Here is a 27906-nt window from a genome sequence, read left to right on the forward strand (position 1 = left end):
ATGCCTGGGGTGAGTGCACCCGGGCCGGCGGAGAGCCAGAGTGGGCGCCGGGCGGAGCCGCGGCGCTCTCGGACCCCGGACGCCCGGCCCGCCGCCGCTATGTACGACCCCGAGCGCGGCTGGAGCCTGTCCTTCGCCGGCTGCGGCTTCCTGGGCTTCTACCACATCGGGGTGACCCGCTGCCTGAGCGAGCGCGCCCCGCACCTCCTCCGCAACGCGCGCAGGTTCTTCGGGGCCTCGGCCGGGGCGCTGCACTGCGCCTTCTTCCTCTCTGGGGTCCCGCTGGGTAGGTCCGGGCCGCCGCGGGGCTCCGCGCGGGGAGGGGGCGCGCGGTGGAGCCGGGATTGGAAACGGAAACTGCGGGGTACACCCGGGGTCTCCCCAGACAGATGCCTCCTCCAGTGCGTCCTTTTGCCCCGCGCCGGGGAGCTCTGTTGCCGGGCCTGGGAGGGGGGCGCGCCGGGTGGGCGGCTCTTCTGGGCGTGGGAACCCGGAGCGCCTCCTCGCCCCGACTCCCTTTTGGCGCCCGGGCTTGAAGAAAACCACCCGACCCAGCCCGGGCCTGAGAGCCAGGTTGTCTCGGAGCGACGGGGAGGAGGGAGCGCGACGCCTGGGTGGGGGCGGGGGGCGAGGGGAGCGGGGGGCGGGGGGGGGGGCGGAGGCCCGATTTGCCCTGCTTCCGGCCAGGCCAGGAAGGAGGCTTTGGCCTGTGGCCCAGGGTGGCTGCCTTCTTCCCTCTGGGGGCCAGAGGGATTGGAGACCCCCGGCCCCGGGCGCCTTTGATCTCCGCCCAGCCCTCGTGGGAGCGCTGCGGGCGGCTGGGTGCCTCTCAGGTAGAGGGCAACTTGCTGGTTTGGATTGAAAGGGGGTTGGGGAGAGGTGTTTTGTGGAGGGGGGGAGAGGGAGGTGAGGGGAGGTAGGAAAGTTGTCTCCTCCTTTTCCGGTGTTTGAGACCCTTCTTGGGGGCTTGACATCCCACATCTCCTCCTCTCCTCCCCACCACACCCCTGCTCAGTGCCCTGGTAACGAGGTCCTGTGCATTTGAATCTTGTCCTAATGAAGCATCTCTGTACTCGTGGGTACCAGTGGGAGGGGCCGACTGGGGCTTGTGGCCAGCTGGCCTGAATTGCTAGGGTATGACATCCTCGGCCTGGGATCCTAGCCAGGGAGCAGGGCCTGGAGCAAGTGGCAGCATGGAGCTGTAGGCATCCAAAGGTCCCCAGACAGGAAGATAATGCACCTTTTCATTAGCCCCTGTTTTTCTGGGCTTCCTTTAACGGTTTACTCTTTGCTCTACCCAGGAACGGCTGTGTCGGACACTGCCAGCAGGAATCCCTTGCCAGTAAGGACAGCCCTGCCATTGGATAGGATCAGGGAGCAGACCCTGGGCTGATGGAGAGGTGGGGATTAGGAGAGGCCACCGTGGCCGCCTTCCCCATCGAGGGGGGGAGGAGCAAAGGGCAGGAAATGTGACCTCAAGGAGGATTAGACTGGTCACCTTGGGCTTGAGCAGTGATAAAAGCCAACCCTTGTGTCCCAGGGTTGTGACCTGGAGACAGCCACATGGTCAAATTTTGAATTGGGACCAGATTCAAATGCACAGACCCCAGCACGTGAAGTGCCCTGACTCCAGCGTAGAGGGTGTTCCTAACAGGCAGAGGACAGGTGCAGCCTGGGGTTGTGTCCTGCAGGGGGAGGCTCGGGACCACCAAGTCGCTGGAAAGTGGATCTGGAGGTCCTGGCAGGAACTACTCTGGAGGTTCTGGGAGCCCCAGTTTCTTGCTTTAACTGCCTGTCTCACTTGGGGACCGCCAGGGAGCATTTCCCAGGGCCTGTGACCTGGGCGGGGCTCCTGAGAGCGCCTCCAAACCCAGGCTGACTCGGCAGGAGAGACTGGCAGAACCAGCCAGCTGTGTGCAATTTTGTGCCTTCTGCCCAGGCTCAGTGGGGCCACATGTGCAGGGAGAGCTGAGTGGAGGTCAGAAGCAGGTCAGGACCTGCTGATGTGTGTCCGGCCTTCTGCATCCCAGGATTTACGGATGACTAGGGCTCGGGCTGGGACAGGTACTCTTGCCTGCTGGGGCAGTGCAGACCAGCCAGAGGGGACCAGGCCGGTGAGTGAGGTCAGATGAAGCGTGCACGTGCCCTGTGCCCACTAGATGGTCTGGTAATTCTCACATTATAGGTTAAAAGTTAAGTCTAGTTGTTTATTAGGTGCTTCATCTGGGTTGAGCACCTATAGATTGTAGTGTATCTAATCTTCTCTATTTCCAAAAGGTAGTTGAGTGTGGTCCCACATTAAAAACATACAGTCTGAGACTCAGAGAGGCGGTGAAGTGGCTTATTTTAGTTGCTCAGCTAGTAAGAGGTAGAGGCAGGATTCAAACTCAGGTCCAAGGCTGCACTTGCTCTCTGCTCCGTGCAGCGTGAGGCCCATTCGTGCTCAAGCTCCGGCGCTGTGAGTGCCTGGCTTCTGGCCTTGCTGGAGGGATGGAGATGAGGAGAGGGCTCACTGGGCCTCTGGAGGCTCGTTCCTGTGGCCAGAGAGGGCCTAGAGCAGCGCTAACCAACAGAAATAGGCATATCTTACATTTCCTAGTAGCCACATGGAAAAAGCAAAAGACATAAGTGAAATTAATATTATTTATCCCAGTCCAGCCAAAATATTATCATGTTCACATCTAATCAATATAAAACATTATTCATGAGATGTTTTACATTTTGTTGTTGTTCTCGTTGCTCTAAGCCTTTGAGATCCAGTGTGTCTTTTACCCATCTCAGTTTGGGCTAGCCGCATCTCAGGCCCGGGAGCCACACGTGGCTGCCGGATCAGACAGCCCAGGCCTAGAGAAAGGGAAAGGTCAGCAGCTTCCCTGCCGCCAGGTTTCTGGTCCTGCCACAAAGCATTCCCATCTCCAGGGTGGTACACTCCTTTGTATGTTTGTCTCTCTCCGCCCAGAGCAGACATTGCAGGCCCTTATGGACCTTGTCCGGAGCGCCAGGAGTCGGAACATTGGCGTCCTCCACCCGGCCTTCAATTTGAGCAAGCACCTCCGAGATGGTCTCCAGAGATACCTCCCGGACAACGTCCACCAGCTCCTCTCGGGCAGAATTGTCATCTCACTCACCAGAGTGGCCGATGGAGAAAATGTGCTGGTGTCTGATTTTCGGTCCAAAGACGAAGTCGTGGACGTAAGCAGTTTGCTTATCTGGGTGTTGTCAAGTCATAAAGACCATTTCATTTCAGAAGCAACAAAGAGGGGGCTGTCGTCGGCCACCTGCCCCGTTTTTTTCTTAAGATGCAAAAGAACCTGGTTGCCCACGATGCTGGTTAGCTTCCTGTACCAGGGTGATATCAACTCCGAGTGCATCCAGCGGTCTGGTCCAGAGCGTGTGCAAAACTGGAGTGTTCCAGGACAGTTTCAGTTTCAAATAACACCTCCCCATCCTTCAAGACTTGGCTTATGACCTCTTGCTCCAGGGACCTTGTCCCACATGGGTCCCTCCTCCCAATGATGCCTGTTCCTTAATGAGGACCCCTCCAGTGAAGTCCCACAAGGGGGGGAGTGTGTCTTATTTGCCTCTAGCACAGAGAAGCTCATTGGCACTATGAAACTACCACTTAGTTTGGCTGATGCCTTTTATGAGAATTGCTTGGCTATCATTTCACTTAACACAGGTCCCTCCGAGCAAGCAGCCTGCTTGCTTATAACCAGCAGCTTCTCAGCAGCCGGTGTCATCTTCCACTTAACCTTGTTTGTGGAGGCTTTTTCTAGGCAGCCAGCACCTGTGCGTTCCCTCGTGAGCCCTTTCTCTCACTGCATCAGTGTTACATCCTGCTTAATGCTCGCTACTCAAAGCGTGGGCCCCGGACCAGCGGTAGCAGCAGCGGCATCGCCTGGGAGCTTGTTGGAATTGCAGGCCCTCAGGCCCCACCTCCAACCTGCAGCATCAGAACCTTAGGGGTGGGGCACCGAGTCTGTGGTTCGCCAAGCTTTCCAGGTGATTCTGATGAACGTCAGCGTTTGCAAAGCCCTGATCTAGCCCCTTCCCTGTCAATCAGGTAGTCACCAACTCTTGGTTCTGTCTCTGATGGCCCAGTGTGACCCTCGTGGGGAGCAGGGGCAAGAAGCTAAAGTCTGCAGATGGTGTCGTTAGACAATTGATACTTGGGCCTGAAATAATAAGTGTGTAGGTTGGTTCGTGTTCATTCAACCATTTATTAAAGCACCTCCTCTGTGCCAAGAGTGTTTTCAGGCTTGTTGCTCTTCTCGCTTGGAGAAGGCTTATAAAGACCCAGGGGAACGAAAGGCAGCCTGCTCTGGGCTGTGGTTTCACTCCCTTTTGTCTTCACAGGCCTTGTTTTGTTCCTCCTTCGTGCCTTTCATCAGTGGCTTGATCCCCCCTTCCTTCAGAGGCGTGGTAAGTCCGCTTTTAAACTGTGTTTGAGGGAATTCCCTGGTGGTCCAGTGGTTAGGACGCCTCACGTTCACTGCCAAGGGCCCGGGTTCGATCGCTGGTCGGGGAACTAAGATCCAGCAAGCCAAGTGTCCAAAAAAAAAAAAAAAAAAAACAAGAGGCACTGGGCTCAAGTACCCTGGGCCCCTGAGACCTGTCCCCAAACGTGGAGCCTTTTTGCCTCTCGGCCTTCAGACAGAGATTCCATAGCTGGCCCCCTTCCAGGCTCTCTGGGCAGCAAAACCAACTTCGTGTAGAATAATTAGCTGGTTATCTGTAAGGTAAGCTCTTCACTTAATCTTTTTTTTTTTTTAATTTTGGGAATTTTTTTTTTTAACATCTTTATTGGAGTAAAATTACTTTACAGTGTTGTGTTAGTTTCTGCTGTATAACAAAGTGAATCAGCTGTATGTGTACATATATCCCATATCCCCTCCCTCTTGCATCTCCCTCCCACCCTCCTATCCCACCCCTCTAGGTGGTCCCAAAGCACCGAGCTGATCTCCCTGTGCTATGCAGCTGCTTCCCACTAGCTACCTATTTTACATTTGGTAGTGTATATATGTCTATGCCACTCTCTCACCTCGTCCCAGCTTACGCTTCCCCCTCCCCGTGTCCTCAAGTCCGTTCTCTACGTCTGCGTCTTTATTCCTGTCTTGCCCCTAGGTTCATCAGAACCATTTTTTTTTTTTGATTCCATATATATGTGTTAGCATACAGTATTTTTCTCTTTCTGACTTACTTCACTCTGTATGACAGACTGTAGGTCCATCCACCTCACTACAAATAACTCAATTTCATTTCTTTTTTTGTCTGACTAATATTCCATTGTATATATGTGCCACATCTTCTTTATCCATTCATCTGTCAGTGGACACTTAGGTTGCTTCCATGTCCTGGTTGTTGTAAATAGAGCTGCAGTGAACATTGTGGTACGTGACTCTTTTTGAATTATGGTTTTCTCAGGGTATATGCCCAGTAGTGGGATTGCTGGGTCATATGGTAGTTCTATTTTTAGTTTCTTAAGGAACCTCCATACTGTTCTCCATAGTGGCTGTATCAATTTACATTCCTACCAACAGTGCAGGAGGGTTCCCTTTTCTCCACACCCTCTCCAGCATTTATTGTTTGTAGATTTTTTGATGATGGCCATTCTGACTGGTGTGAGATGATACCTCATTGTAGTTTTGACTTGCATTTCCCTAATGATTAGTGATGTGTTGAGCATCCTTTCATGTGTTTGTTGGCAATCTGTATATCTTCTTTGGAGAAATGTCTGTTTAGGTCTTTTGCCCATTGTTGGATTGGTTGTTTGATATTGAGCTGCATGAGCTGCTTGTAAATTTTGGAGATTAATCCTTCTCATTTGCTTCATTTGTAAATATTTTCTCCCATTCTGAGGGTTGTCTTTTGGTCTTGTTTATGGTTTCCTTTGCTGTGCAAAAGCTTTTAAGTTTCATTAGGTCCCATTGGTTTATTTTTGTTTTTATTTCCATTTCTCTAGGAGGTGGGTCAAAAAGAATCTTGCTGTGATTTATGTCGTAGGGTGTTCTGCCTATATTTTCCTCTAAGAGTTTTAAGTGTCTGGCCTTACATTTAGGTCTTTAATCCATTTTGAGTTTATTTCTGTGTATGGTGCTAGGGAGTGTTCTAATTTCATTCTTTTACATGTAGCTGTCCAGTTTTCCCAGCACCACTTATTGAAGAGGCTGTCTTTTCTCCATTGTATATTCTTGCCTCCTTTATCAAAGATAAGGTGACCATATGTGCGTGGGTTTATCTCTGGGCTTTCTCTCCTGTTCCATTGATCTTTATTTCTGTTTTTGTGCCAGTACCATATTTTGTAGCTTTGTAGTATAGTCTGAAGTCAGGGAGCCTGATTCCTCCAGCTCCGTTTCTCTTTCTCAAGATTGCTTTGTCTATTCGGGGTCTTTTGTGTTTCCATAAAAATTGTGAAATTTTTTGTTCTAGTTCTGTGAAAAATGCCATTGGTAGTTTGATAGGGATTGCATTGAATCTGTAGATTGCTTTGGGTAGTATAGTCATTTTCACAATTCACTTAATCTTCACATGAGCACTGAAACAGGTGCCCAGTGGCCTATTAAGGTGTAAGATGCTTAAGAGTCATTTACTCACTTAAGGTAATAAGTTTTTTGTTTTTTTTTTTTCTTGGCTGCATTGGGTCCTCGTTGGGGCACGCGGGCTTTCTTTAGTTGCAGTGAGTGGGGGCTACTCTTCGTTGCGGTGCACGGGCTTCTCATTGTGGTGGCTTTTCTTGTTTTGGAGCACGGGATTCAGTAGTTGTGGCATGCAGGCTCAGTAGCTGTGGCTCGCGGGCTCTAGAGCACAGACTCAGTAGTTGTGGCGCACGGGCTTAGTTGCTCCGTGGCATGTGGGATCTTCCCGGACCAGGGCTTGAACCCGTGTCCCTTGCATCGGCAGGCAGATTCTTAACCACTACGCCAGCAGGGAAACCCGGTAATAAGGCTTTATTCTTAGGGTTTGAGGGTTATAATCCTCTCTGGGTCTGACTCTATCCTTTTCAGCCCGTGGCTTCGGGCAGAGGCTGCCGACAGGGCTGCAATTTGGTTCCATTCAACAAATATGTAAACACACGTGGCTAATCCTGAGCCCTGCCTCTGGTGGAAAAACAGAAGTTGAGGTGTTTGTCCTGCAGGCTCTGGACTGGATGCTGGGCTGTGCTGGACCACCTGGCAACCTCCTTCTAGGGCAGCAGTTATCAGATGATTCTGTCCTCCCACCCGGGAACATCTGGCGATGTCTGGAGACAGTTCAGGTTGTTGCGGCTATGGGAGAGAAGACACAACATCCCAGTGTGTCAGCAGGAAGGCACTTTAGAAACCCTCCTGGTTCACCCATTAAGAGCAGCACGGTCCTCACATTGCAAAGCAAGTTGCAAAGGCAGGTTACACGTAGCCTCACTCATGCCCCAGGGCATCCCCGGGACAGACACATAGTTGCCCCTATTTACAGATGAGAAAACTGAGGCCTGGGGCCATGAAGTGATCACCTGCAATTCTAACAGCGCCAGCCCGGCAGACAAACCTAGAATCGCATGTCTGCTCTAGCCCACGTTAGCTGGACTACTTTGGACACATTTCTTAACCTCTCTGAGATTGACTTGGCAAATGAGGGTTAATAATAATGAAGGTTAATAATAGTGCACAGTTGCAGCGTTGTTGTGGGAATTACATGCGATAATGCAGTGAAGGTGCAGCATAGAGCCTGGCACAGGTAAGTATTCGGTAAATATGGGTGGTTTTGTCATTGTTGTTGTTATCTTTTCATTTCCCCCAGGCTGCTCCAGCTGTGGTGCACACACAGTCACCCCCCTCAGTGTACTCAGATGAAACCTGCTGAAAATTAGAACAAAGCGTTGAGGTTCCACTGAGCAAACTCAGAACGTTCCTGTAGAAAAGTTCAGGGTGGAGGGAAAATTACACAGGACAGAGGAGTCATCGGACTTTATCCCTTGAGAGAAAAAAGAGTGGATATATGTATATGTATAACTGATTGACTTTGCTGTACAGCAGAAACTAACACAACATTGTAAACCAACTATACTCCAATAAAAACTAATTTTAAAAAATAAATAATAATTTAAAAAATAGTCACCTGCTTCCTCCCTCCTCAGTCTTAACTAAAGATTCCCGACATTTGGTCCTGTGTCCCTTTCTTCCAGTGAGGGTTTTGATGCCTTCCTGTATCTTCCATAGAAATCATATGGCAACAATTTAGAAACTACTGCTGTGTGTGCACATCTAATCATTTTTGGACTCAAGGCAAGAATCTCTTGATGGCTAAGCCATGGCTGAACGTGCCTGATTCTTTTTTTGGACTTGTTTTAGGCCAAGGTGTGCCCTGAGATTTCTCCCTTTGGAAGGATTGGCTGGGGAAGTTCTCCCAGTTGTGATATTTGAAGGTCCCCCCCGTCTGTGGGCACCAACAGCTGGGCTGTGATGGTCGTGGGTTTGGGAATGATTCTAGACGTTGGTTTCATAGGTGTAGACTCAGTCCAAATTGTACCAAAACCTGCCTGCCCCAGCCTGGCCGTGGGCCCTAAGGTTGTTCAAGGATATGGCTACAGGAAAACTGATTCTCACAGTACTTACCCCAAATGCACCTTTGTTGTGGGATAAGATGCCATTTTGAGAGAGCTCAAGTCCCAGGTTCACTGTGTCATTTAAGTCCCCAGCGCTGCTTCTCATTTCCCAGGTGTGGACGGGCTCACAGGTTAAGTGTCTTGTCCAAGACTCCTCAAGCAGCAAGGGGCCTCTGGAATTGAACCCATGACCATCTGTCTCCCTTAGGGCCAGGTTTACATCACACTCTGTCCCCAGTGCACACAGCGCCCCTGGTCTAAGCAAATTACATGGGTATGCCTAGGGGCGCCCACCTGGGCTCGGGACTTGGCCGCCACAACGTGGGCCAGACGCCAGCCTCCGTCTGCCTCTTGGCCAGGCACTTTTTCGTGCAGTGTGCAAACTACACAGCAGCATGTGGCAACCCTGAGCGCCGGCATACAACCTGGCCTGGCACAGAAACGCTCAGTAGGGATTTGCTGAAAGAGTGATCCCAAAGCCCCTCACCGTATCTGCCTGCGGCTCTGAGAAGCCTCTGGCCATAATCTGAAACACACAGAGAACCCCAGCCCAGAGCTTCTGACAGTATGTCCTTTTTCTTTTTCTCCCTTAAAAGCGATACATAGATGGAGGAGTGAGTGACATCATACCCTTCTTTGATACCAAAACGACCATCACTATTTCCCCCTTCTATGGGGAGAGTGACATCTGCCCCAAAGTCAAGTCCACGAACTTTCTTCACGTGGACTTCACCAAGCTCAGTCTACGCCTCTGCTCAGAGAACATCTACCTGTTAACCCGGGTGCTATTCCCTGCGGATCTCAAGGTGAGGGGGCCTGGGGGCATTTAAACAGCGCTGCTGTTCAGATCCCACCTCCAGGGGCTATGGCTTAAGTATGGCAACCTGGATAGTAGGATTTTTTTTTTTTTTTAATTATCCCAATGATTCTTATTTGCGTCCGTGGTCAAGAACTACACTGCAGGACTTCCCTGGTGGCACAGTGGTTAAGAATCCTCCTGCTGAGCAACTAAGCCCACGCGCCACAACTACTGAGCCTGCGTGCTGCAACTACTGGAGCCCGTGTGCCTAGAGCCCTTGCTCCACAACAAGAGAAGCCACCGCAATGAGAAGCCTGCGCAATGAAGAGTAGCCCCTGCACGCCGCAACTAGAGAAAGCCCGCGCGGAGCAACGAAGACCCAGTGCAGCCAAAAAAAAAAAAAAGAACTACACTGCATTTGGTGGTTTAATTTTTTTTTTTTTTTTTTGGCTTGTGGGATCTTCAGAGATTGAACCTGGGCCCTTGGCAGTGAAAGCTCGGAGTCCTAACCACTGGACCGCTAGGGAATTCCGAGTTTAATCTTTTTTTGATTGTCGTTGTAGCGTGGTGGACCTTATCGCCCTAACACAGTAAGAAAGTTGGTAGAATCTGCACAGTGGTGCCAGTGTTCTGGGGAGAAGGAAGGCCGTGCCATGCAACGTATATGGCAGCGTGTGCTCACGGGGAGAGGGAAGGCTGGACAGCAGGATTGGTTTGCCCATGTGGTTTGTACACAGAGCAGCAAAGGAGGCAGCTCTTACTGTCCCACGACAAGTAGATCAGGCCCTGGTATTTGTTAGGGTGGAGGCTCGTCCAGGGACCCAGGGAGACCAGAGGAACCAGCACCCGTCATGCTGGGGCGCCAGCAAGGGCTGCACGGAGGAGGTGTCATTCGAGCTGAGTCCTGCAGGAGAGCAGAGCCCTGTCCTACCCCGCAGCGGCTGCGCTGGGCACATGGCAGCGGCTTGGAGCTTGGAGGATTCTTGGCTTTGGGTCTGCCGTCTTCAGGTGATGTTGAAAGGAATGGCGCTTAGTGACTGCCCCCTGCGGTTAATTTACTTGATTTGATTTGTTCACAGGTGCTTGGAGAGCTATGCTTTCGAGGATATTTAGACACGGTCAGGTTCTTGGAAGAGAATGGTACGTATGGTAGGGCAACTGAAGTGCCCCTTTAACAAGCTTTCTGTTCACAGTCTTGGTCAACAGTCTTGGCTCCATCACTCAGCGCTCAGCACCTTCACCCACCGTCTCGCTCGGCCCTCTCATTGGCCCCGCGAGATAGGAAATATTTGCCCCATTTTACAGATGGGGAAACAGAGGCTTGGAGAGGCAGCCCGGGTCCGCACTCCACTCACTGGGGAGCAGAGCTGGGACCTGAACCCGGATGTCACAGCCCCAGGGCTAGCTCTCCCTCTGCAGTGTCACCTGTCTGTGTGCTGAAGGCAGTTCCTTTGTTTTTCTTTTCTGCTTGGACACTTGTGAACCTTTAGTTTGATAAAGAAGGAAGATAAACAGTTTCTGGGCCCCAGGTGAAGGAATCAGAATAGCTCCCGTTCCCTCTAGGCGGGTGTGGGCCACGCCCACTAGCCCAGCTGTGTTCTGGGGAAGGTTCCTGCCTTTGAGTCATCCTGGCTCGTCCAGGCTGGGGGACTTGGGTTCTGGAAATGTTAGAGTGGAACCAAATATGTTTGCGGCTATTTGTCTTCGATACTAAAGGTTGGTTCATGCATTAATCCTCTGAGTTAGTCTTTGTCCAAGACCAAGGAGATGGTGTGGTTCATGGGACATACATGTATTTATCTACTCAGAAAATGTTTACTGCGTACTGTCTAGGTGCCAAGCAATTGGCGACTCCACAGCGGACAGATGGATGTGGCCCTCCTGGAGCTTAGTCTCGTGGTTGTTGCCGAAATATCGGCTTCCCTGTGCACCGATGCCGAACAGAAATACGGAGACAGAGATTGCTTTATTTTTCTGCCAGGCATAAGGGAAGACACGGCAGCCTAGGGCCTCAAGAACTGTCTCCCCCCTGCTTCGGGAATCGGAGAAGATTTTATATGTGGGGCTCAGGGGTACACGATAAGGATCAAAGTAGTGAAGGTCTTGCATTCTTCTTCTTCCTGCATTATTTCAAAACAGTCACAGCTGACGTCATGTCAGGCAGCCCGGCAATTGGGTCCGTTTGTCTCTGGGTTATCGGCCTGTGACCTTTTTTCTGAAATGCAAATGCTGCAAGGGGTGATTTGCTACAAGGGAGTCCAGGATGTAATTCACATAATTCACATGATGTTAAAGAGTAATAGGTTAGCTTTGTGAAGTACAAATCTATTTGCAGAAACTACAGATTAGTAACAGTTAAAAAAGAAAAAACTAGGAGTGATTTAACTCTTTCAGGCCAGGTTATGTTTCTTCTCTAGCCTGCTCACTGTTTCCTTTATTTTCCTTGTTCTCAGGAGAGGGAAAACTTCATTTCTGTTTGTGCTGCAACAAATTCCCCACTGCTAGTTCATTCCCTCCATAACAATGGAGGAAGGGAAACAGGCGTGTTCCGGTCTGGCTGAGGACAAAACTTCCGTTTTGCTCCACTTGACAAACACCAGCTGTCCGGCCCAGGGGCCCATCTATCTCCTATTTCAAATTCCCCCTGAGAGACGTGAACCCCAAGAAATCTTTATTGGGATGATGAGGGACGACGGTCTGTCTTCCGTAGCTTCTTCAGGTTGGCAGGGGGCTCGTAGACCCTACCTAGTTGGGGTCATGGAGCTCTTGCCCTGTCTTATTAAGGGCCCCAGGGTGACTTCTGTTGTTTTGGCAGGATCTGTTCTGAGAAATGGCTGGAATCTTTGCATCATCATTATCTTGATGTGAACCTATTGTAATCTGGAAGAGACAGAACTTAACAAGTAGTTTAAAAAAAGAGGCCAAAGATTAGTAAAAGAATTATTGTAGGGCTTCCCTGGTGGCGCAGGGGTTAAGAATCCGCCTGCCAATGCAGGGGACATGGGATCGAGCCCTGGTCCGGGAAGATCCCACGTGCCGCGGAGCAACTAAGCCCATGCGCCATAACTACTGAGCCTGTGCTCTAGAGCTGGTGAGCCGCAACTACTGAGCCCACGTGCCACAACTACTGAGCCTGCGCTCTAGAGCCCGTGCTCCGCAACAAGAGAAGCCACCGCAATGAGAAGCCCGCGCACCGCAACGAAGAGTAGCCCCTGCTTGCCGCAACTAGAGAAAGCCCGCGTGCAGCAACAAAGACCCAATGCAGCCAAAAATAAATAAAATAAATAAATTTAAAAAAATAATAATCTGCCATCAATTAAAAAAAAAAAAAAAAAGAATTGTAGCCAGGGGCCCAAGCAGGATTAAGAGCCATGTGTCTGGTAGTAATTTTGATCCTGATCTAGATAGAGTCAGTGCTTGGGTTACCCTGTTTAAAGGAATGGAGCCATTTGGTGTGGTCATATATATAATTTTATGTCCTCTTCTATTAGCCCAGTATGATTGATGTAGGTGTAACACCTCATTAGAAGTACTGGGAGGCGTGACAACCTAAACGTTAATAGACAAAATTGATCTCATTTCTTTTTAGGAGAATAAGCCTGAAAGCCAGTCTAGGCCTGGCACTCTGGGGAGACTTGTAGCCAGGTAGCCGGTTATCTAGTTTCATCAAAGTAGGCTTTAACCTTTGATGTGGTATTAATATATAAATAACAGGAGCTATTGGTCACTATATGTGTTTTCTCTTTTTGTTAACATATGATCTAAAGCAATTTTATCGTCTAAAAGTGTAGTAGTTACAAGAGGAGACCTTTAAGAAGTAAGGTTGCAGTTACCAGCTGTCAGCAGACATTGTTTTGAGAATGGCGGGTGGCATCCCAAATCTAACACAGCTCAGAGAACTCAAGTTCTTAGCAATAAAAGGACTTGCCTAAAATCACACCATAGTGTCACTGTTCATGATGTCAGTGTTTCTCTAGGTATGAGAAGATGCAAGATGGGGCTCATAAAATCTTCTCCTGAAAGTATATAGCTATCTGAAGGCCTAGTCCTGTCAGTTTTTCCCAGAGCACAGAGGGCCTCATTTCAGCTCTCCACCCTGAACTCCTTGTAGGGGGTGTTGAAAGTCACTAGCTACAGCAGCTCATGATTTAATCCTTGTAGAAGTAGATGGCAAGTGTCAGTTTTCAGTCGGCGGGGCCCCTTTATGGTCATAATTTCAACCATGGTTTGGGGCATTTCGTGACCATTTTGTCCCATGATGCTAGGAACGCTCATTCCCAGGTCTGGCGAAGATTTTGCTGATAGGCCACTCCATGTGCTATTACTGGACTAGACCTTTACTAGTATCCAAAAGCCTCTGGACCACCTGTCTTCCTAGTCTCTTATGGTCCAGGACAATATTCCCTCTTGTTGCTTCTTCTCATATCTAGAGTTAGACTATTGCAATCATTGATCTCATATGGAACTATATATAATCATTTTATCGGAGGCTCAGTCACACATTTGGTAATGTAAGAAACAATACTTTTTTTGAAATAGGCAAAATACAAATAACATAGCTGGCAGTATTAATAAAGTCATAAGTAAGAATTAAGCCAAGAACTTCCATTAGGTGCAGCCCAGTATATCCCAGGTCATCTGCCTTAGTCTGTTCTGTACCAGTCCCTGTTTTTCAGGGAAATTATATATTGGCATTGTCCATAAGGTACTCAGCCCAGTTTCCTGGTGTTACTAGACTGCTTATCCTTAGTATGATTTAACTGTTCCCAGCATAGAGGAGCCTTTAACCTTAAATTACCATAGCCTGGTGTTAATTACATAAATCCATCCCATAATTGTGGGAGGTTTTTTATTCCTTGGCTGAGATTTTGCTTGTTGTCCTGACTGAACTTTGAGTAATAGAGGAAAATTCATATCTATGGTCAGAGTCAGAGCAGGTATTATTAATTGGTCAGGTGAGGGGATCTCATCTAGTAATATCAATAGTGGCCTGAACATGACTATAATTTTCCTTTTAAGATAAATCTCCTAAGAGTCAACCAATTAGAGCCTTGGAGCGGAGAAATCCACTCAGGTAACCCAGAAGTACTAGACATAGGTAATTGGCCGCAAACCCAACAATTGGATTGATTTTTAAAACTAGCATAGGATCGTGCCTATGATAGAAAAACATGTGATTCATATGCAAAGGTCCAAGAAGTCAAGAGAACACTATAAATGAGCATATGAGTCAGGTCCAGGATCTTGGGGAAGCTGTCTACTTCTGATGTTGTCTTTTTCTCATCCTGGTGTGAGTGTAGTTTCTCCTCTGTTTGAGCGTTGTTTTAAGGTGATTTAGAGGTCAGCCGTCCTCTCTATAGGCCAGTCCAGTGCAGGGGCCCTTTGTGAGTGGAAGTTAATCCAGGAGTTAATTCCCTTTAGTTTTACTCTGTATGAGCTAGTTAAGAGTGCCTGGCGCGCAGACGTCACCTCCCCGCGTGCTTCTGAGGGGGCTGCCGGGCCTTGTCCTACCGCAGTGGCTGTGCAGTTTGGGAGCAGGGCGCTGCAGCCGCAGTCCCGGCCTCGGTGTTTGGTACACAGAAGCCCCCGCGTGTCGGGAGCGTGCAACCCCCCCGCCTGGCCCAGCGAGCCCCGTGCGTGAACCGCGCTGATGGAGGATGGCAGCCTCGGGGTGGAGAAGAGCAGCAGGAAGAAGACCGAGAAGAAACTTGCTGCCCGAGAGGAAGCTGAACTGTTGGTGGGCTTCATGGGCATCATGAATAACATGCGGAAACAGTGATTTAAATCCACCACCCAACTGTAGTTGGATCTACAGTCTACCCAGGGTCAACTTGAAATCACGCCGGGAGGGACTGATGGCAGCACCTTGTTGACAAGCTACATAAATCCAGAGAAAACATTGTGTGATGCGACCCTTATGGTCCAGGAAAGAAAGGTACCTGCTCATCGTGCTGTCCTTGCTGCAGCCAGTCATTTTTTTAACTTAATGTTCACAACTAACATGCTTGAATCGAAGTCCTTTGAAGTGGAACTCAGAGATGCTGAACCTGACATTGAACAACTGGTGGAATTCGTTTATACTACTAGAATTTCTGTGAATAGCAACAACGTTCAGTCTTTGTTAGATGCAGCAAACCAGTACCAGATTGAACCTGTGAAGAAAATGTGCTGATTTTTTGAAAGAGCAAGTTGATGCTTCAAACTGTCTTGGTATAAGTGTGCTAGCAGAGTGTCTAGACTGTCCTGAATTGAAAGCAACTGCAGATGACTTTATTCATCAGCATTTTACTGAAGTTTATAAAACTGATGAGTTTCTACAACTTGATGTCAAGCGAGTTACACATCTCCTCAAGCAGGACACTCTTGAGTGTGAGGGCAGGGGATCAGGTTTATGATGCTGCAGTCAGGTGGTTGAAATATGATGAACCTAACGGCCAGCCATTTATGGTTGACATCCTTGCTAAAGTCAGGTTTCCTCTTTTATCAAAGAATTTCTTAAGTAAAACAGTACAAGCTGAACCACTTATTCAAGACAATCCTGAATGCCTTAAGATGGTCGTGAGTAAGTTGCCTTAATATCCATTTATAACTTATCGTGTAGCCAGTTTCTCATGGGCTTAAAACCCTTCAGAATGGATCAGACTCGGTAGCCAGGGAGAAACACTCAAGACTTTGCTCTTCTGGATAATTATCTCTTGGGGTTCTCAACTGTCTATCAGGAGGGAACTTAGCCTCAGCTAAGGGAACATGTGTGATAGGAACATGTGTGAGAGAAGTTTTTATAGGAACATGTGTGATAGAAGTTAAAAAATTACTTATGCTTTGTCTCCTTTTGTGTACAATAACTTTCACTTTTTCCTTTTTATTTTTTAAAAATATTTTATTTTATTTATTTATGTATTTTTGACATCTTTGTTGGAGTGTAGTTGCTTTGCAATGGTGTGTTGGTTTCTGCTTTGTGGCAGGGTGAGTCAGCTATACATACACATATATCCCCATGTTTCCTCCCTCTTGTGTCTCCCTCCCACCCTCCCTATCCCACCCCTCTAGGTGGTCACAAGGCGCCGAGCTGATCTCCCTGTGCTGTGCGGCTTTTTCCCACTGGCTGTCTGTTTTGCATTTGATGGTGTATATATGTCCATGCCACTCTCTCACTTTGTCCCAGCTTACTCTTCCCCCTCCCCATGTCCTCGGGTCCATTCTCTACGTCTGTGTCTTTGTTCCTGTCCTGCACCTGGGTTCTTCAGAACCTTTTTTTTTTTTTTTTTTGGATTCCATGTATATGTGTTGGCATGCGGTGTTTGTTTTTCTCTTTCTGACTTGTTTCACTCTCTATGTGGCGGACTCTGGGTCCATCCACCTCACTGCAGGTGGCTCAGTTTCGTTTCTTTTTATGGCTGAGTGGTGTTCCATTGTATACATGTGCCACATCTTCTTTGTCCATTCATCTGTCAAAGGACACTTGGGTTGCTTCCATGTCCTGGCTGTTGTGGATGGAGCTGCAGTGAACATTGTGGTGCATAACTCTTTTTGGATTGTGGTTTTCTCGGGGTGTATGCCCAGTGGTGGGATTGCTGGGTCGTATGGTAGTTCTATTTTTAGTAAAAATATGGAACGCTTCGCGAATTTGCGTGTCATCCTTGCGCAGGGGCCATGCTAATCTCTGTATCATTCCAATTTTAGTATATGTGCTGCTGAAGCAAGCACTGTGTTTCCTTTTTAAAATAATTTAGCCAAGTAGTGTACTGTGATCACATTTTTTTTCTTAAAGAAAAAGGTTTGTTTGATGCGCCTGGAGCACATATTTTGCCACATTTTTTTTTCATGTATTAATTTTTCTTGACTTGCAGGCTAAGTTCCAAACCCTCTGTAAAATGCCACTTAATAAAATTGTCTGTACAACTAAAAAAAAAAAAGAGCACCTGATAAGGGTCCTTCCATTCAGTTTGGAGATAGTCCTTTAAATTATGTCTTTTCCAGTATGTATAATCCCCTGGTTGTAGGTCGTGGGGCATCTGATCTTCTTCCAAAGATAGATTACTGAGATAAGCTTTAGAAACAAACTTAGAGTGTCCTTTAATAATTCAATTAAACTTCGTAACAATATAACATAACTGCAAGGAACTGTCTGGGAAGTGAGTCTTGGTAAACACAGACCTTAATTAACAAAACTAGAATTTAATATTCAGTAAAACATAATTTTTTTTCTTCATTGTGAGGGCATTAACCCTGCAGCCAGGGAAGGCTTTATCCCATCAAATAAAAAATGAGCTTTGTCAGGGAGCTGGAAAAAGCCAGGCAGCCGTCTTGGATTTTCCATAGCCCTGACTGTTTGACTGACAGCTATTGTTTACCCATTTTAAATTCCCTGATTTAGGAGTAGGCTGTTATCATGTTTTAAGGACATCAGGATGGCAAAAGTCTGGCAATGAGGGGGTAATTTTTGTAGAAGCAGAATGAACTTTATCTATGGGTGCCATGATCTTCATAGATCATTGTGAAATAATATTTATTTACTTTACCAAAGTAACAAAAGATTTTAAAAGCAAATATAAATCACTTAAAGGCAAAGAAATTTACATGGTCTGTTATTAAAGCAGCATTCCAAGAAAACTTTGTTCTCTTAACAGAGAGAGAGAACCAAATTTCAGTCTGGTCTCAATAAACTTGGCCTGATGATTTATATAACTGTAATTGATCATATAGGCTTTTTGCTTGTGGAAACTTTTATAAGGAGTCTCAGGCTGACCTTTTAAAAGACCTCTCAGGAAAGTCACACCAAGGGCTTGTCACAGAATTCGCTTACCAGTCCTAGGTGAATTCCTCCCTTTTCAAGGTCCTGAAAATACCTTGCGATTTCTGTACCTGTTAGTGAGGTAGCCTTCCTAATTTATCTGATAAAGGTGATGGGGACCTAAGAGTTTCCAGTCTCTGGAGGGAGCAGAGTGAAAAGATAAATGTTTTAATTTTACGCACAGGTGTAAATTACCAAATTGCTGTCAACCATAAGTAGCTTGAGGAGAAGAGCTTCTTTATGTTCAGTTCAGCATTATAGTCTGAAAGTCAGAAACTTTTATTTATCCAAAAGTCCTTTTTATAAAACTTCCTGAAGAGGAAGCATTTTTGCAAAGGCATCAGAGTGAAACTGTGTCTATAATGACAAAAGACTTAAGGCAAGTTTAAAATCTGATTACAATGTAATTAACAAGGTAACTTGGTTACTGTTGTGACATATGACACTTAAGATAATAACTAGAATTGTGACTGATAACATTTTACCAGGACATATCAGAATTTTTTTGAAACTCCATATAATTTCTAGAATATCTATATTAGTAGTGATTACCATACAATATAACCTAAGAAGATTTATTACACATTTGACAATACTTCCCATGTACTTTTAGCATACCAAATGAACCTAATTAGTGTAATATCTCTCTTTGGGATGTTTCAGGGGCCCTTTGAAGCACCCCAAAGTTAGCTAGAGGTCAAAGAAACTTCATTACAATTTGATTTGGGAAGTTGTATCAAAAAAATCAAAAGGGTTTAGAACACTCAGTCAGATAAGATCATAGTCACTGTGAAACAATAGTTGTGCACTTAGCCAAAGTAACAATAAAAGATTTTAAAGGCAATATCGAACTGATCACTTAAAAGGTAAAGAAGCTTAAAATCTGTCATCCAAGGCAGTTCAACATCTTAAGAAAACTTGTACCATGCATAAAACTCTTTTCTCAGGGTCCACTTTCCACAAACTTTTTTTTATCACTTTCTGTATCCATCACTTTATTTTCCCATTCAGAAAACAGCCACCTGTAAGTCAGACCTACTTCCTTTTCCCTTAATAAAATGCAATTCCATTCCTCATACCTTCTTTACTAAAAACACACATCCTACTTTCCTTAAGCAACCATGAACTGTCCTTTATAGCAGCACTCTGTAGATTGGTGAACGTACATCCAAATAATGATTTTTGAAGAATGTGCTTTTTTATAGAAAGTATCTCAGTGTGGCACCAAACACATTTATTAATAGTTCTAAACCTTTTGTTTCTCTGTAAAAGGAAGCCAGTGTTCAGTAATTAATGTTTCAGTATCTTATTTTATTTGGAAATGGCCTAGTTACTTAACAAACTTCCATCCTTTAACTTAATTTAGCACAACTCTAAATTTTCAAATTGTCAAATATCTGGAGAGATCATTCTTAAGTAAATATTCCTAAAACATAAGTATTCCTAAAAAGTTCACCCAAAGCTCTTATCTCACTTGCAATTTTTTTTCTTAAAAGTTTCTTCACATCGAGTTATTCTCATTGCTGACAAATTTGTAACAGATATAAGATCTTAGTTTATTAGTTTTTCTTTATTAGTTTATATTAAACCTAGGCACAATAAAAGTATTATACTTAATGTTGATGGCCCTAAAGACATGTCTATATTAATTAGATCAACAAACTTAAACATTAATACCAGGTGTTAGTTTAATATTGAATATTTCCCAGGTCACGTAACCCTGAAATTAATTTTTCTTGTATTTATCTATTTATTTTATTTATTTATTTTATTTTTGGCTGCGTTGGGTCTTCATTGCTGTGTGCAGGCTTTCTCTAGTTGGGTCGAGCGGGGACTACTCTTCGTTGTGGTGCGTGGGCTTCTCATTCCGGTGGCTTCTCTTGTTGCGGAGCACGGGCTCCAGGCACGCGGGCTCAGTAGTTGTGGCTTGCAGGCTCTAGAGCGCAGGCTCAGTAGTTGTGGTGCTCGGGCTTAGTTGCTCCACGGCATGTGGGATCTTCCCGGACCAGGGGTCGAACATGTGTCCCCTGCATTGGCAGGTGGATTCTTAACCACTGCACCACCAGGGAAGCCCTTTCTTGTATTTAGAATTGTTTGATTTGTAAGCACTTACTTTTCTTTTAAGCCAATTAAATAGAGCTCATTTACAAATTAACCTCAGCAATATTATGCAAAGACAAAAACACATACTGGGACATACACAATTAACAGACAGAGATCTCATAGTTTCCACTTGAGATTTAAAATGTCTCTTTGCCTCCTTTTTTTTTTTTTCTTGGCCTGAACTTCTACTAATTAACCCAAGGCTGAAGTCTCAGGCAAAGTGGGCTGTGTTTGTAGCTCAAGGACATGATAAGAGTTAACTTCAAGCTTTCTCCTAGGCACACTTTTGTTCTCTCAGGGTCAGAATTTTGAAGAAGAGTATTTTAACAAGCTAGCTTTTTCGAATTGCACATGCGAAAAGAACTTGTTTTGCAATTTTAAGAAAAGTTTTATTTTAACCAGTTTTCTCCAGAGTCTAAAGAATATTGTGGCCATACTGTCAAAAATCATCTTTCTCTTTCTGTGGTCATGGTCTCACAGCTAAAACCAGATGGTGCTCAAATTGGCTCTGATAACAGGGGCAGACTGGCTGAGAAAATGTCCCCCCAGGGACTGTCCCTCTGGGGAGGTGGGGTCTTAGTTTGATCTGGAGAATCTGAAGGAGTGAGGGAACTTGCAGGACTGGGGGAAGCTTGGTCGTTCCCCCCCCCCCCCCTCCCCTGAGAGTTGGGAGAAGTTAGAAGAGGATCATTTAGAATGTCAGGAGAGCAGATTGTTTTTCTTTTTCTGATTCCTCAGGCTTTTGATTATGGAACCACCTAGAGCAGGATTATAATAAAAGGGGCGTAAAGTCCTGAACATAAGGGAACCTCAGTCCATTTTTCCCATCCTGTGGCAATAAAGATCTAGTCGTAGGAGACCCATTTCTTTGTCACTGGATCCTAGCTATAGGTCCACCAGTCACTTAAAATTTTCCCTAAGGGTTCCCAGGTCGGGGTGGAACCTTAGAGGAAGCGCTTCCCATTTTGGCTCGAGCAGTTGGTAACAGAAGTTAGATGTCAGTGCGCTCAAATCAAAACATAAACCTTCACCTCGTCAGCTGGAAGTCACACGTAAAACATAAACCATAAAAAGAAACAGCAAATGGATGCTCAAAAAGAAAAAGGAGAAACATATGGCGGAGACCCGCCCAGACGTGACTTCTGAGTCCCACTCGACCTGAACCGTTGCCCCAAAGTGGCACCTTACATCAGAATCTCCCTTTGCAGGGAGAATTGCACATCAGGATTTCCCTTTGCAGGGAGATCCCCAGATTGGAACCGAAGTTCCTGTAAGGGGACGGTCAAAGGTCAGGGAGTGCCCTCCGGGAGGCTCACCGTAGGTGCTGACAGGTGCGTTGTGACTTCCGTACGCCCTCTTTCTGATCCTCCAGTATTCAGTGTTTTCTCGGAGTGGAAGTCCAGGCCCGTGCGGGCAAGAGAAGAGAAGGTGTCCTCAAGGCAAAAGGAGCCTCGGCCGCTGCTAGGTCAGCCTCTCCCCCGTCTCCGCCGCAGCCTCAGAGTTCCACCGACGAGTAGGCAGGCCAGGTGTGATTGGGGCACAGCCCTGCGGCAGGGAGTCCCTGGTGATCTGGCCTCAGAGAAATCCTCCAACCCTCCGCTTTCCCGAAGGAGGCTGGTGTGGAGAGAGATACCGAGCTTTCAATCAAGCCGAGGGGCCCTGCGGGGCTGCCTGCCCGCGAGCAGATCCCGTATGGGCCCGCATTTTGTTGCCGAGATCTCGGCTTCTCTGTGCACCGAGGATGAACGGAAATACGGAGACAAGAGATTTTGGAGGAAGAGAGAGATGGCTTTATTTTTCTGCCAGGCAGAAGGGAAGACATGGCAGCCTAGGGCCTCAAGAACTGTGTCTCCCCCTCCTTCGGGAATTGGAGAAGATTTTATATGTGGGGCTTGCAGGCCTGGGTATATGATAAGGATCAAAGTAGTGAAGGTCTTGCATTCTTCTTCTTCCTGCATTATTTCAAAACAGTCACAGCAGGCATCATGTCAGGCAGCCCGGTAATTGGGTCCCTTTGTCTCCGGGTTATAGGCCTGTGACCTTTTTTCTGAAATGCAAATACTACAAGGGGTGATTTGCTACAAGGGAGTGCCGGATGTAATTCACATAATGTCAAAGAGTAATAGGTTAGCTTTGTCAAGGACAGATCTAGTTACAGAAACTACAGATTAGTAACAGTTAAAAAACAAAAACTAGGAGTGATTTAACTCTTTCAGGCCAGGTTATGATTCTTTTTCTCTAGCCTGTTCACACTGTTCCCTTTATTTTCCTTGTTCACAGGAGAGGGAAAACTTCATTTCTATTTTTGCTGCAACATGGTCGGCGACAGATATGTAATGAGAAGGCTGACGGTGTGCTCAGTGCGCTGGCAGGAAGATACAGGATGCTGTAGGATCACACGGGGAGCGAGGGGATCTGCAAGGCGGGGGAAAGCAGGGCTTCAGGAGGATGTGAATCCATGTTGACACTTTGAGGGTGAATAGGAGCATTCTAGGCATGGGGGACATGAGCCTGAGGTGCAAAGAAGGCGTGTGTAAGTGGAGTGGCGGGCGTGGGGCAGCCAGAGAGATGGACAGAAAGGAGAGGGGCAGGAATGGCAGTAAATGAAAAGTGGAGGGACAAGGTTGGGCCTCATGGACGTGGTGAAAGGGTCTGCATCCCACAGCAATAGGGAGCCACGGAGGGCTGCCGAAGTGGGAGTGAGGGCAGTCAGAGGGAGCTTTGGAAGGCCCCGCCGCCGGCCGCAGTGCAGAGGGGGTGAGAGCAGCATCCAGGAGGTCAAGGAGGCCGCCGTGGGCTTGGCCGGGGTCACGGCAGCAAGGGTGGTGGAAGGGGCGCGAGGGAACAGGACTTGGAGGCAACCAACCAGAGGTTCTGGAGGAGGAAGACTTAGGCATGATGTCCTGGCCTCTGGCTCCTGCAGCCAGGACCGGGGGAGAGGGGCTCTGCTCAGTGTTCGGGCCCTCAGGAGGGCGAGCGTTCTGCAGGGAAGCGGTGCCCCGGGGCATATTTGGGTGGCTGTGCAAGAAGCACAGTGATGTCAGAGTCCGAGGTTCTGGAAAGCAGTCTGGACTGGGGATGAAATTTGGGAGCAGCCTGGGAATAAATAACAGTGATGGACCCTGTAGAAGTTACTAGGTGACTCTGGGCAAGCCACCTCCCCTCTCTGGGCCTCCGTTTCCACATCTCTAGCAAAAGACATTCGGATTAAATGACGCCGGGTGATTCTTAGCAATTCTAAAGACTGGCACGCGGCTGGGCGCTTGCAGCATCGGTGCTGGGTTTGGGTTTAATGATCTAAGCGAGGTCCTCCCTCGGCCAGGCTGGCCTCCTCGGGGTCCTGCAGAGGACGCGTGGGGCTGGGCCAGGTGTCCTCTGGGAACAGATTCTCTGAAACATGCCTAAGGGAAAGTAAGTCCCAGGGTGTGAGCTCTGTGTCTAAAAGAGGCCAGAAAGATCCAGGGGAGCATAACTTGGGAGCAAGGTGTGGGCATCCAGGGGCAGCCCCTGGTCTTTTTTGTGTGAATTCTTCTTCTTGCATCCTCTTTTATTTATTCATTTATTTTTGGCTGCGTCGGGTCTCCATTGCTGCGCGCGGGCTTTCTCTAGTTGCGGCGAGCGGGGGCTACTCTTCGTCGCGGTGCGCGGGCTTCTCATTGCGGTGGCTTCTCTTGTTGCGAAGCTCGGCCTCTAGGCGCGCGGGCTTCAGTAGTTGCAGCACGCTTGCTCAGTAGTTGTGGCTCACGGGCTCCAGAGCTCAGGCTCAGTAGCTGTGGCGCACAGGCTTCGTTGCTCTGCGGCATGTGGGATCTTCCCAGACCAGGGCTCGAACCCGTGTCCCCTGCCTTGGCAGGTGGATTCTTAACCACTGCACCACCAGGGAGGTCCAGCCCCTGGTCTTTTAATCTGAGGTTGGAAGCAAGAGGTGAGCCGAGGCAGGCGTGGGCATCCGAAACTACCTGTCTTGCTGCCCCCATCCAGTGTGCGAGCAGGAACCACCCACTGGTATCGGCTCCTGAGCCCCGGCACCTAGGGCAGGGCTTGCACAAACCCCTTGACCTAATGCTTCTTTCGAGGCCGTGTGATGGAAGGGTGCCATCTTTGACATCACATCTCGGTTCGATTCTCGCTGTGCCACGTATTGGCTGTGTGGCTTTGGACAAATCTCTTAACCTCTCTGTGCTTCTGATTCCTCAGCTGAAAAGCAGAGATGATGATAATGGTAGCAGTTGAATGGCTGCTGCAGGGCCTGGACCGCTGGCTTAGCCAGTGGTTCCGTTACTATAAATTAGTTATAACCCTTAGCTTTGAACATCAAGAATCCACACGTGGCTCCAGAGCCCACACAGCTGGTGAGTGATGGAGCCAGGCGCCCTCGTCACATCCATCCGGCATCAAAGCCCCCCACTCCTTTCTCCCTGCTAGGACTGCCTGCCCTCGTTGATCTCCGCCTTGTACTAATAACAGGCCTGCAGCTTCCCTCTAATTTGGTGGGCAGGTGTGTGTGTGTGAGTAATGACCCCGCCGCCCGAAATTGCCTGACAGGTTTGTTTCTGTGCCCTTCGCAGGCATCTGTGACAGGCCCCCTCTGTGCCTGAGTGCATCCTCAGCAGAGTCGGAAGTCCTCGAGGCCCCCTGGGAGCACGGGCGCCTGCAGCCTTCCCCGGGCATGGCCACCGGGGAGGCGAGGCCCGAGGGAGACAAGCTGCTGGACCACCCGCACCTCAGCATCCTGCCCTGGGACGAGAGCATCCTGGAGACCCTGTCGCCCAAGCTCACCATAGGTGCCGGCTCTGGGGGCGGGACGGCAGAGGCTCTCTGTGACCCTTCATGAGGCAGAAAGGGTGGCTTCCCTGTGTGTTGTGGAGGAAGGTCATGCCTCCGCGTGGGAAGAGATGGGGCGGAGCGACCAGGGCAGGCCCGTCGGGACCCGCACCGCCCAGCACGGGCCTCCCATACCCCTGGGTCCTTGCCCAGTCTCCCTTCCCATGGGGTCCTGGCCAGAGGAAAACAACCTCCAGCTGAGTTTTGTGTTAACTGGCTGTGCTCTCTGCTCCTAAAGTCCAGGCAACCCCCGGGGGTGGCCTGTTCTTTGAGAACGCCGTTCTCTGCCTGTCCTCCCATCTCAAAGCCTTTTCTCTCTCGAGGAGCCCCTCCTAATTTCTCCCTCCCCACAGAATCACAGTTTTGAACCTTCACTGAATCTGGTTATTTTATCATGTCATCGATTATTTAATGGATAGATGAATGCACCGTCCAGCTTCCAGTTGGGCATTTGGGGAAATTCAAAGATGAACGGGACAGGGATTTCCCTGGTGGTCCAGTGGTTAAGACTCCAAGCTTCCAATGCAGGGGGTTAGGGTTCAATCCCTGGTCGGGGAACTAAGATCCCACACGCCGCAGGACGTGGCCAGAATAGAATAGAATAAATCAAAGACGAACGGGATGCCGTTTCTTGCCCCTGAGGCACCAACACCCCAGGAGTTGCACTAACCAGCAGCTGCTCAGATTAATGTGATTTGAGGCATCGCGAGGTCATTACAAAGGGGAAATAGAAGGCTAGGGGGTTCCAGGCAGAAGAGATGGAATCCAGCTGCAGGTGCAAAAACGAGCTCATAAAACTGGGGCCAGGGGCACTTTGAGAAGTTTGTGTATGCCTCCAAAAATAGTCAGTTTAAAAGAGGGTCTTTAAAAGGGACTCTGTACCCTGTAGGCGATCCAAGGGCTACTTGAGCACATTCCCCACCTGATCTCATTTGTCGAGCTTCTGATTCTTTGGCTGCCAGGATTTGTATCTTTCACAAAAATTCCAAGCACCACCCGGGGAAGATGGTTTGGTTTTTACACTGGTGAGAGACAGATCTCCGAATTGTATTTTTCAGCCCTGAGGGAAGCAATTAGAAACCAAGATGGGTACATAAGCAAGATGTGCAACTTCTTACCAATTAAGGTCATGTCCTACGTGGTGCTGCCCTGCACGCTGCCCGTGGAGTCTGTGATTGCTGTGGTCCAGAGGTGAGCGCTTCACGTGGCTTTGTGGCTTCCTCATGGAAATGGGGCGAGGATTAAGTGACAGAAGCCCTGGAAGGCCCTCGGCCTGGGGCCTGGCTCCTTATACATCGGGGTGGAGCTCACGGTCAGCGTGGAACACCCTGGAAAGGTGCCTCGTTGGCAAGCCCCTGCCCACCCCTCCTCCTTTCTCGTTGCTGTTACAGGTTTGTCACTTCTTGTAGGTCTGCACTTCTATTTTGGAATTTTATTCCTGGTATGTTGCGGGGGTCTGAGGCCAACGCTGGGATGCCTGCTGGATTCCTGGGCGTTTGTTTTCCCTCAGTTTTCTTCTGATTTACTTGGGTGTTTGCTTTCTTTTTAGCGAGTTAGTCAACATGTCCCTCAGTCCATCTTTTAAAGTCCCAACCGTCCTTCAAAATCCAGCTCAGTTCTCCAGCTTTGGTCATCCTCCCCAGAGCCCTTCCCCACCCTGCCAAATCAGCCACCCGTTCCCGCACGGCCTTGCCCTGGGTTGAGGGCTGCTCTGGCATTTCCCAAAGCCCGGGATGTGGGGTCCTTTTCACGTCCTGGGTGTTGGGAGTCTGGAGGGCAGTGGTCAGGCCTCCTTGGCGGCTCCCTCTGCTGCGTTTGCACGTGGCCAAGCACAGGAGACCTGGGCGCAGGGGGTGGTTCTCGACCGCAGGCTGCTCTGCATCGGTGGCCATGTTGCCACAGAGGAGTAGGATCCTGGAAAACCAAGGTCTTTTCCTGTTATTTCCACGTGAGTCCCTTGAGCGTTCCCAAATCAAAAAATGGCCTAATTTTCCTTTGGGCTTTTAGGTTGTCTTGTCTTCGGGAATTTATCACATCGGGGTTAGAAGTGACCCTGGCAGTTTACCTGGACGATGGTATTGTTGTAAGATGTGTGCCTTTGGTTAGGGTTTGATTTTGTACTTTTTGTTTTGGTTTGTCTTCCTGCTCATACGACGTGGGTGTCTCTCTGTTTCATTCCTGCAGACTGGTGATGTGGCTTCCAGACATGCCCAGCGACATCCAGTGGCTGTGCTGGGCGACCTCCCGGATTTGTTCTCGAGTGATGACGCGTCTGCCCCCTGTGGAGCCCTACGTCAAGGACACGGGACAAAAACTCTGGAATTAACCAAGCCCGCATAGCAACTGTTGCCATGGGCTCTCCTAATCTAAACCGGACAGCCGTAGTCTAGGCTAGACTAGGGCTCTCCTAGTCTAAACTGGACTCCATAGTAGGTAAGATATTCACCATGTAGCAACCTCGTAGCACCCTGACCAATCACCTGATGCCATCCTGCCAGCAGGAATTTTCTTTGTCTTGAGTCTGTAAAAGTCGGCCACTAGCCCACAAAGGGGGTCGGCTCTCCCTGGTCCATCAGGAAGCGGGCCCGCTGGATTTGCAGCGCCCCTCACCAACTCTGCTCTTTGTTTGCAATAAACTCACTCTTTTCCAAGATACTTCGTGTCTGGAAATTCTTCTTCCAACCCACGTGCGGACCACGACATTTTGGTGGCCTGTACGGGGACATCTCCGGGGGGATCTCCTCCCCCACCTCCTCTCCTCATTCCTTGGGACCCTCTGTGAACAGGCAAGCTGCTGTGAAAGCA

General features: G+C 48.4%; 1 protein-coding gene and 1 non-coding gene across 2 annotated transcripts; one reads left to right on the forward strand and one right to left on the reverse strand.

The window, feature by feature from the left end:
- On the forward strand, window positions 1–27906 carry PNPLA3 (patatin like phospholipase domain containing 3). The gene is made up of 8 exons (XM_068560866.1): window positions 1–286; window positions 2960–3192; window positions 4357–4422; window positions 9178–9387; window positions 10460–10520; window positions 24846–25061; window positions 26160–26292; window positions 27286–27906. The coding sequence occupies exons 1-8, from the start codon at window positions 1–3 to the stop codon at window positions 27425–27427; spliced, it is 1347 nt and encodes a 448-aa protein (XP_068416967.1). The 3' UTR covers window positions 27428–27906.
- On the reverse strand, window positions 16984–17087 carry LOC137776038 (U6 spliceosomal RNA). Its single transcript, XR_011076160.1, has one exon. It is a non-coding gene; the product is annotated as a U6 spliceosomal RNA (small nuclear RNA).

The sequence above is a fragment of the Eschrichtius robustus genome, chromosome 13, assembly GCF_028021215.1.
Source record: "Eschrichtius robustus isolate mEscRob2 chromosome 13, mEscRob2.pri, whole genome shotgun sequence".
NCBI lineage: Eukaryota > Metazoa > Chordata > Mammalia > Artiodactyla > Eschrichtiidae > Eschrichtius > Eschrichtius robustus.

What these genes read in the sequence shown, in the direction of transcription:
- PNPLA3 (XM_068560866.1), top strand. Translation starts at nt 1, where the DNA reads ATGCCTGGGGTGAGTGCACCCGGGCCGGCGGAGAGCCAGAGTGGGCGC. An exon ending in CCCCTTCCTTCAGAGGCGTG is followed by an intron (nt 4,423 to 9,177) that starts GTAAGTCCGCTT and finishes CTCCCTTAAAAG; the next exon opens with CGATACATAGATGGAGGAGT. An exon ending in TATTCCCTGCGGATCTCAAG is followed by an intron (nt 9,388 to 10,459) that starts GTGAGGGGGCCT and finishes ATTTGTTCACAG; the next exon opens with GTGCTTGGAGAGCTATGCTT.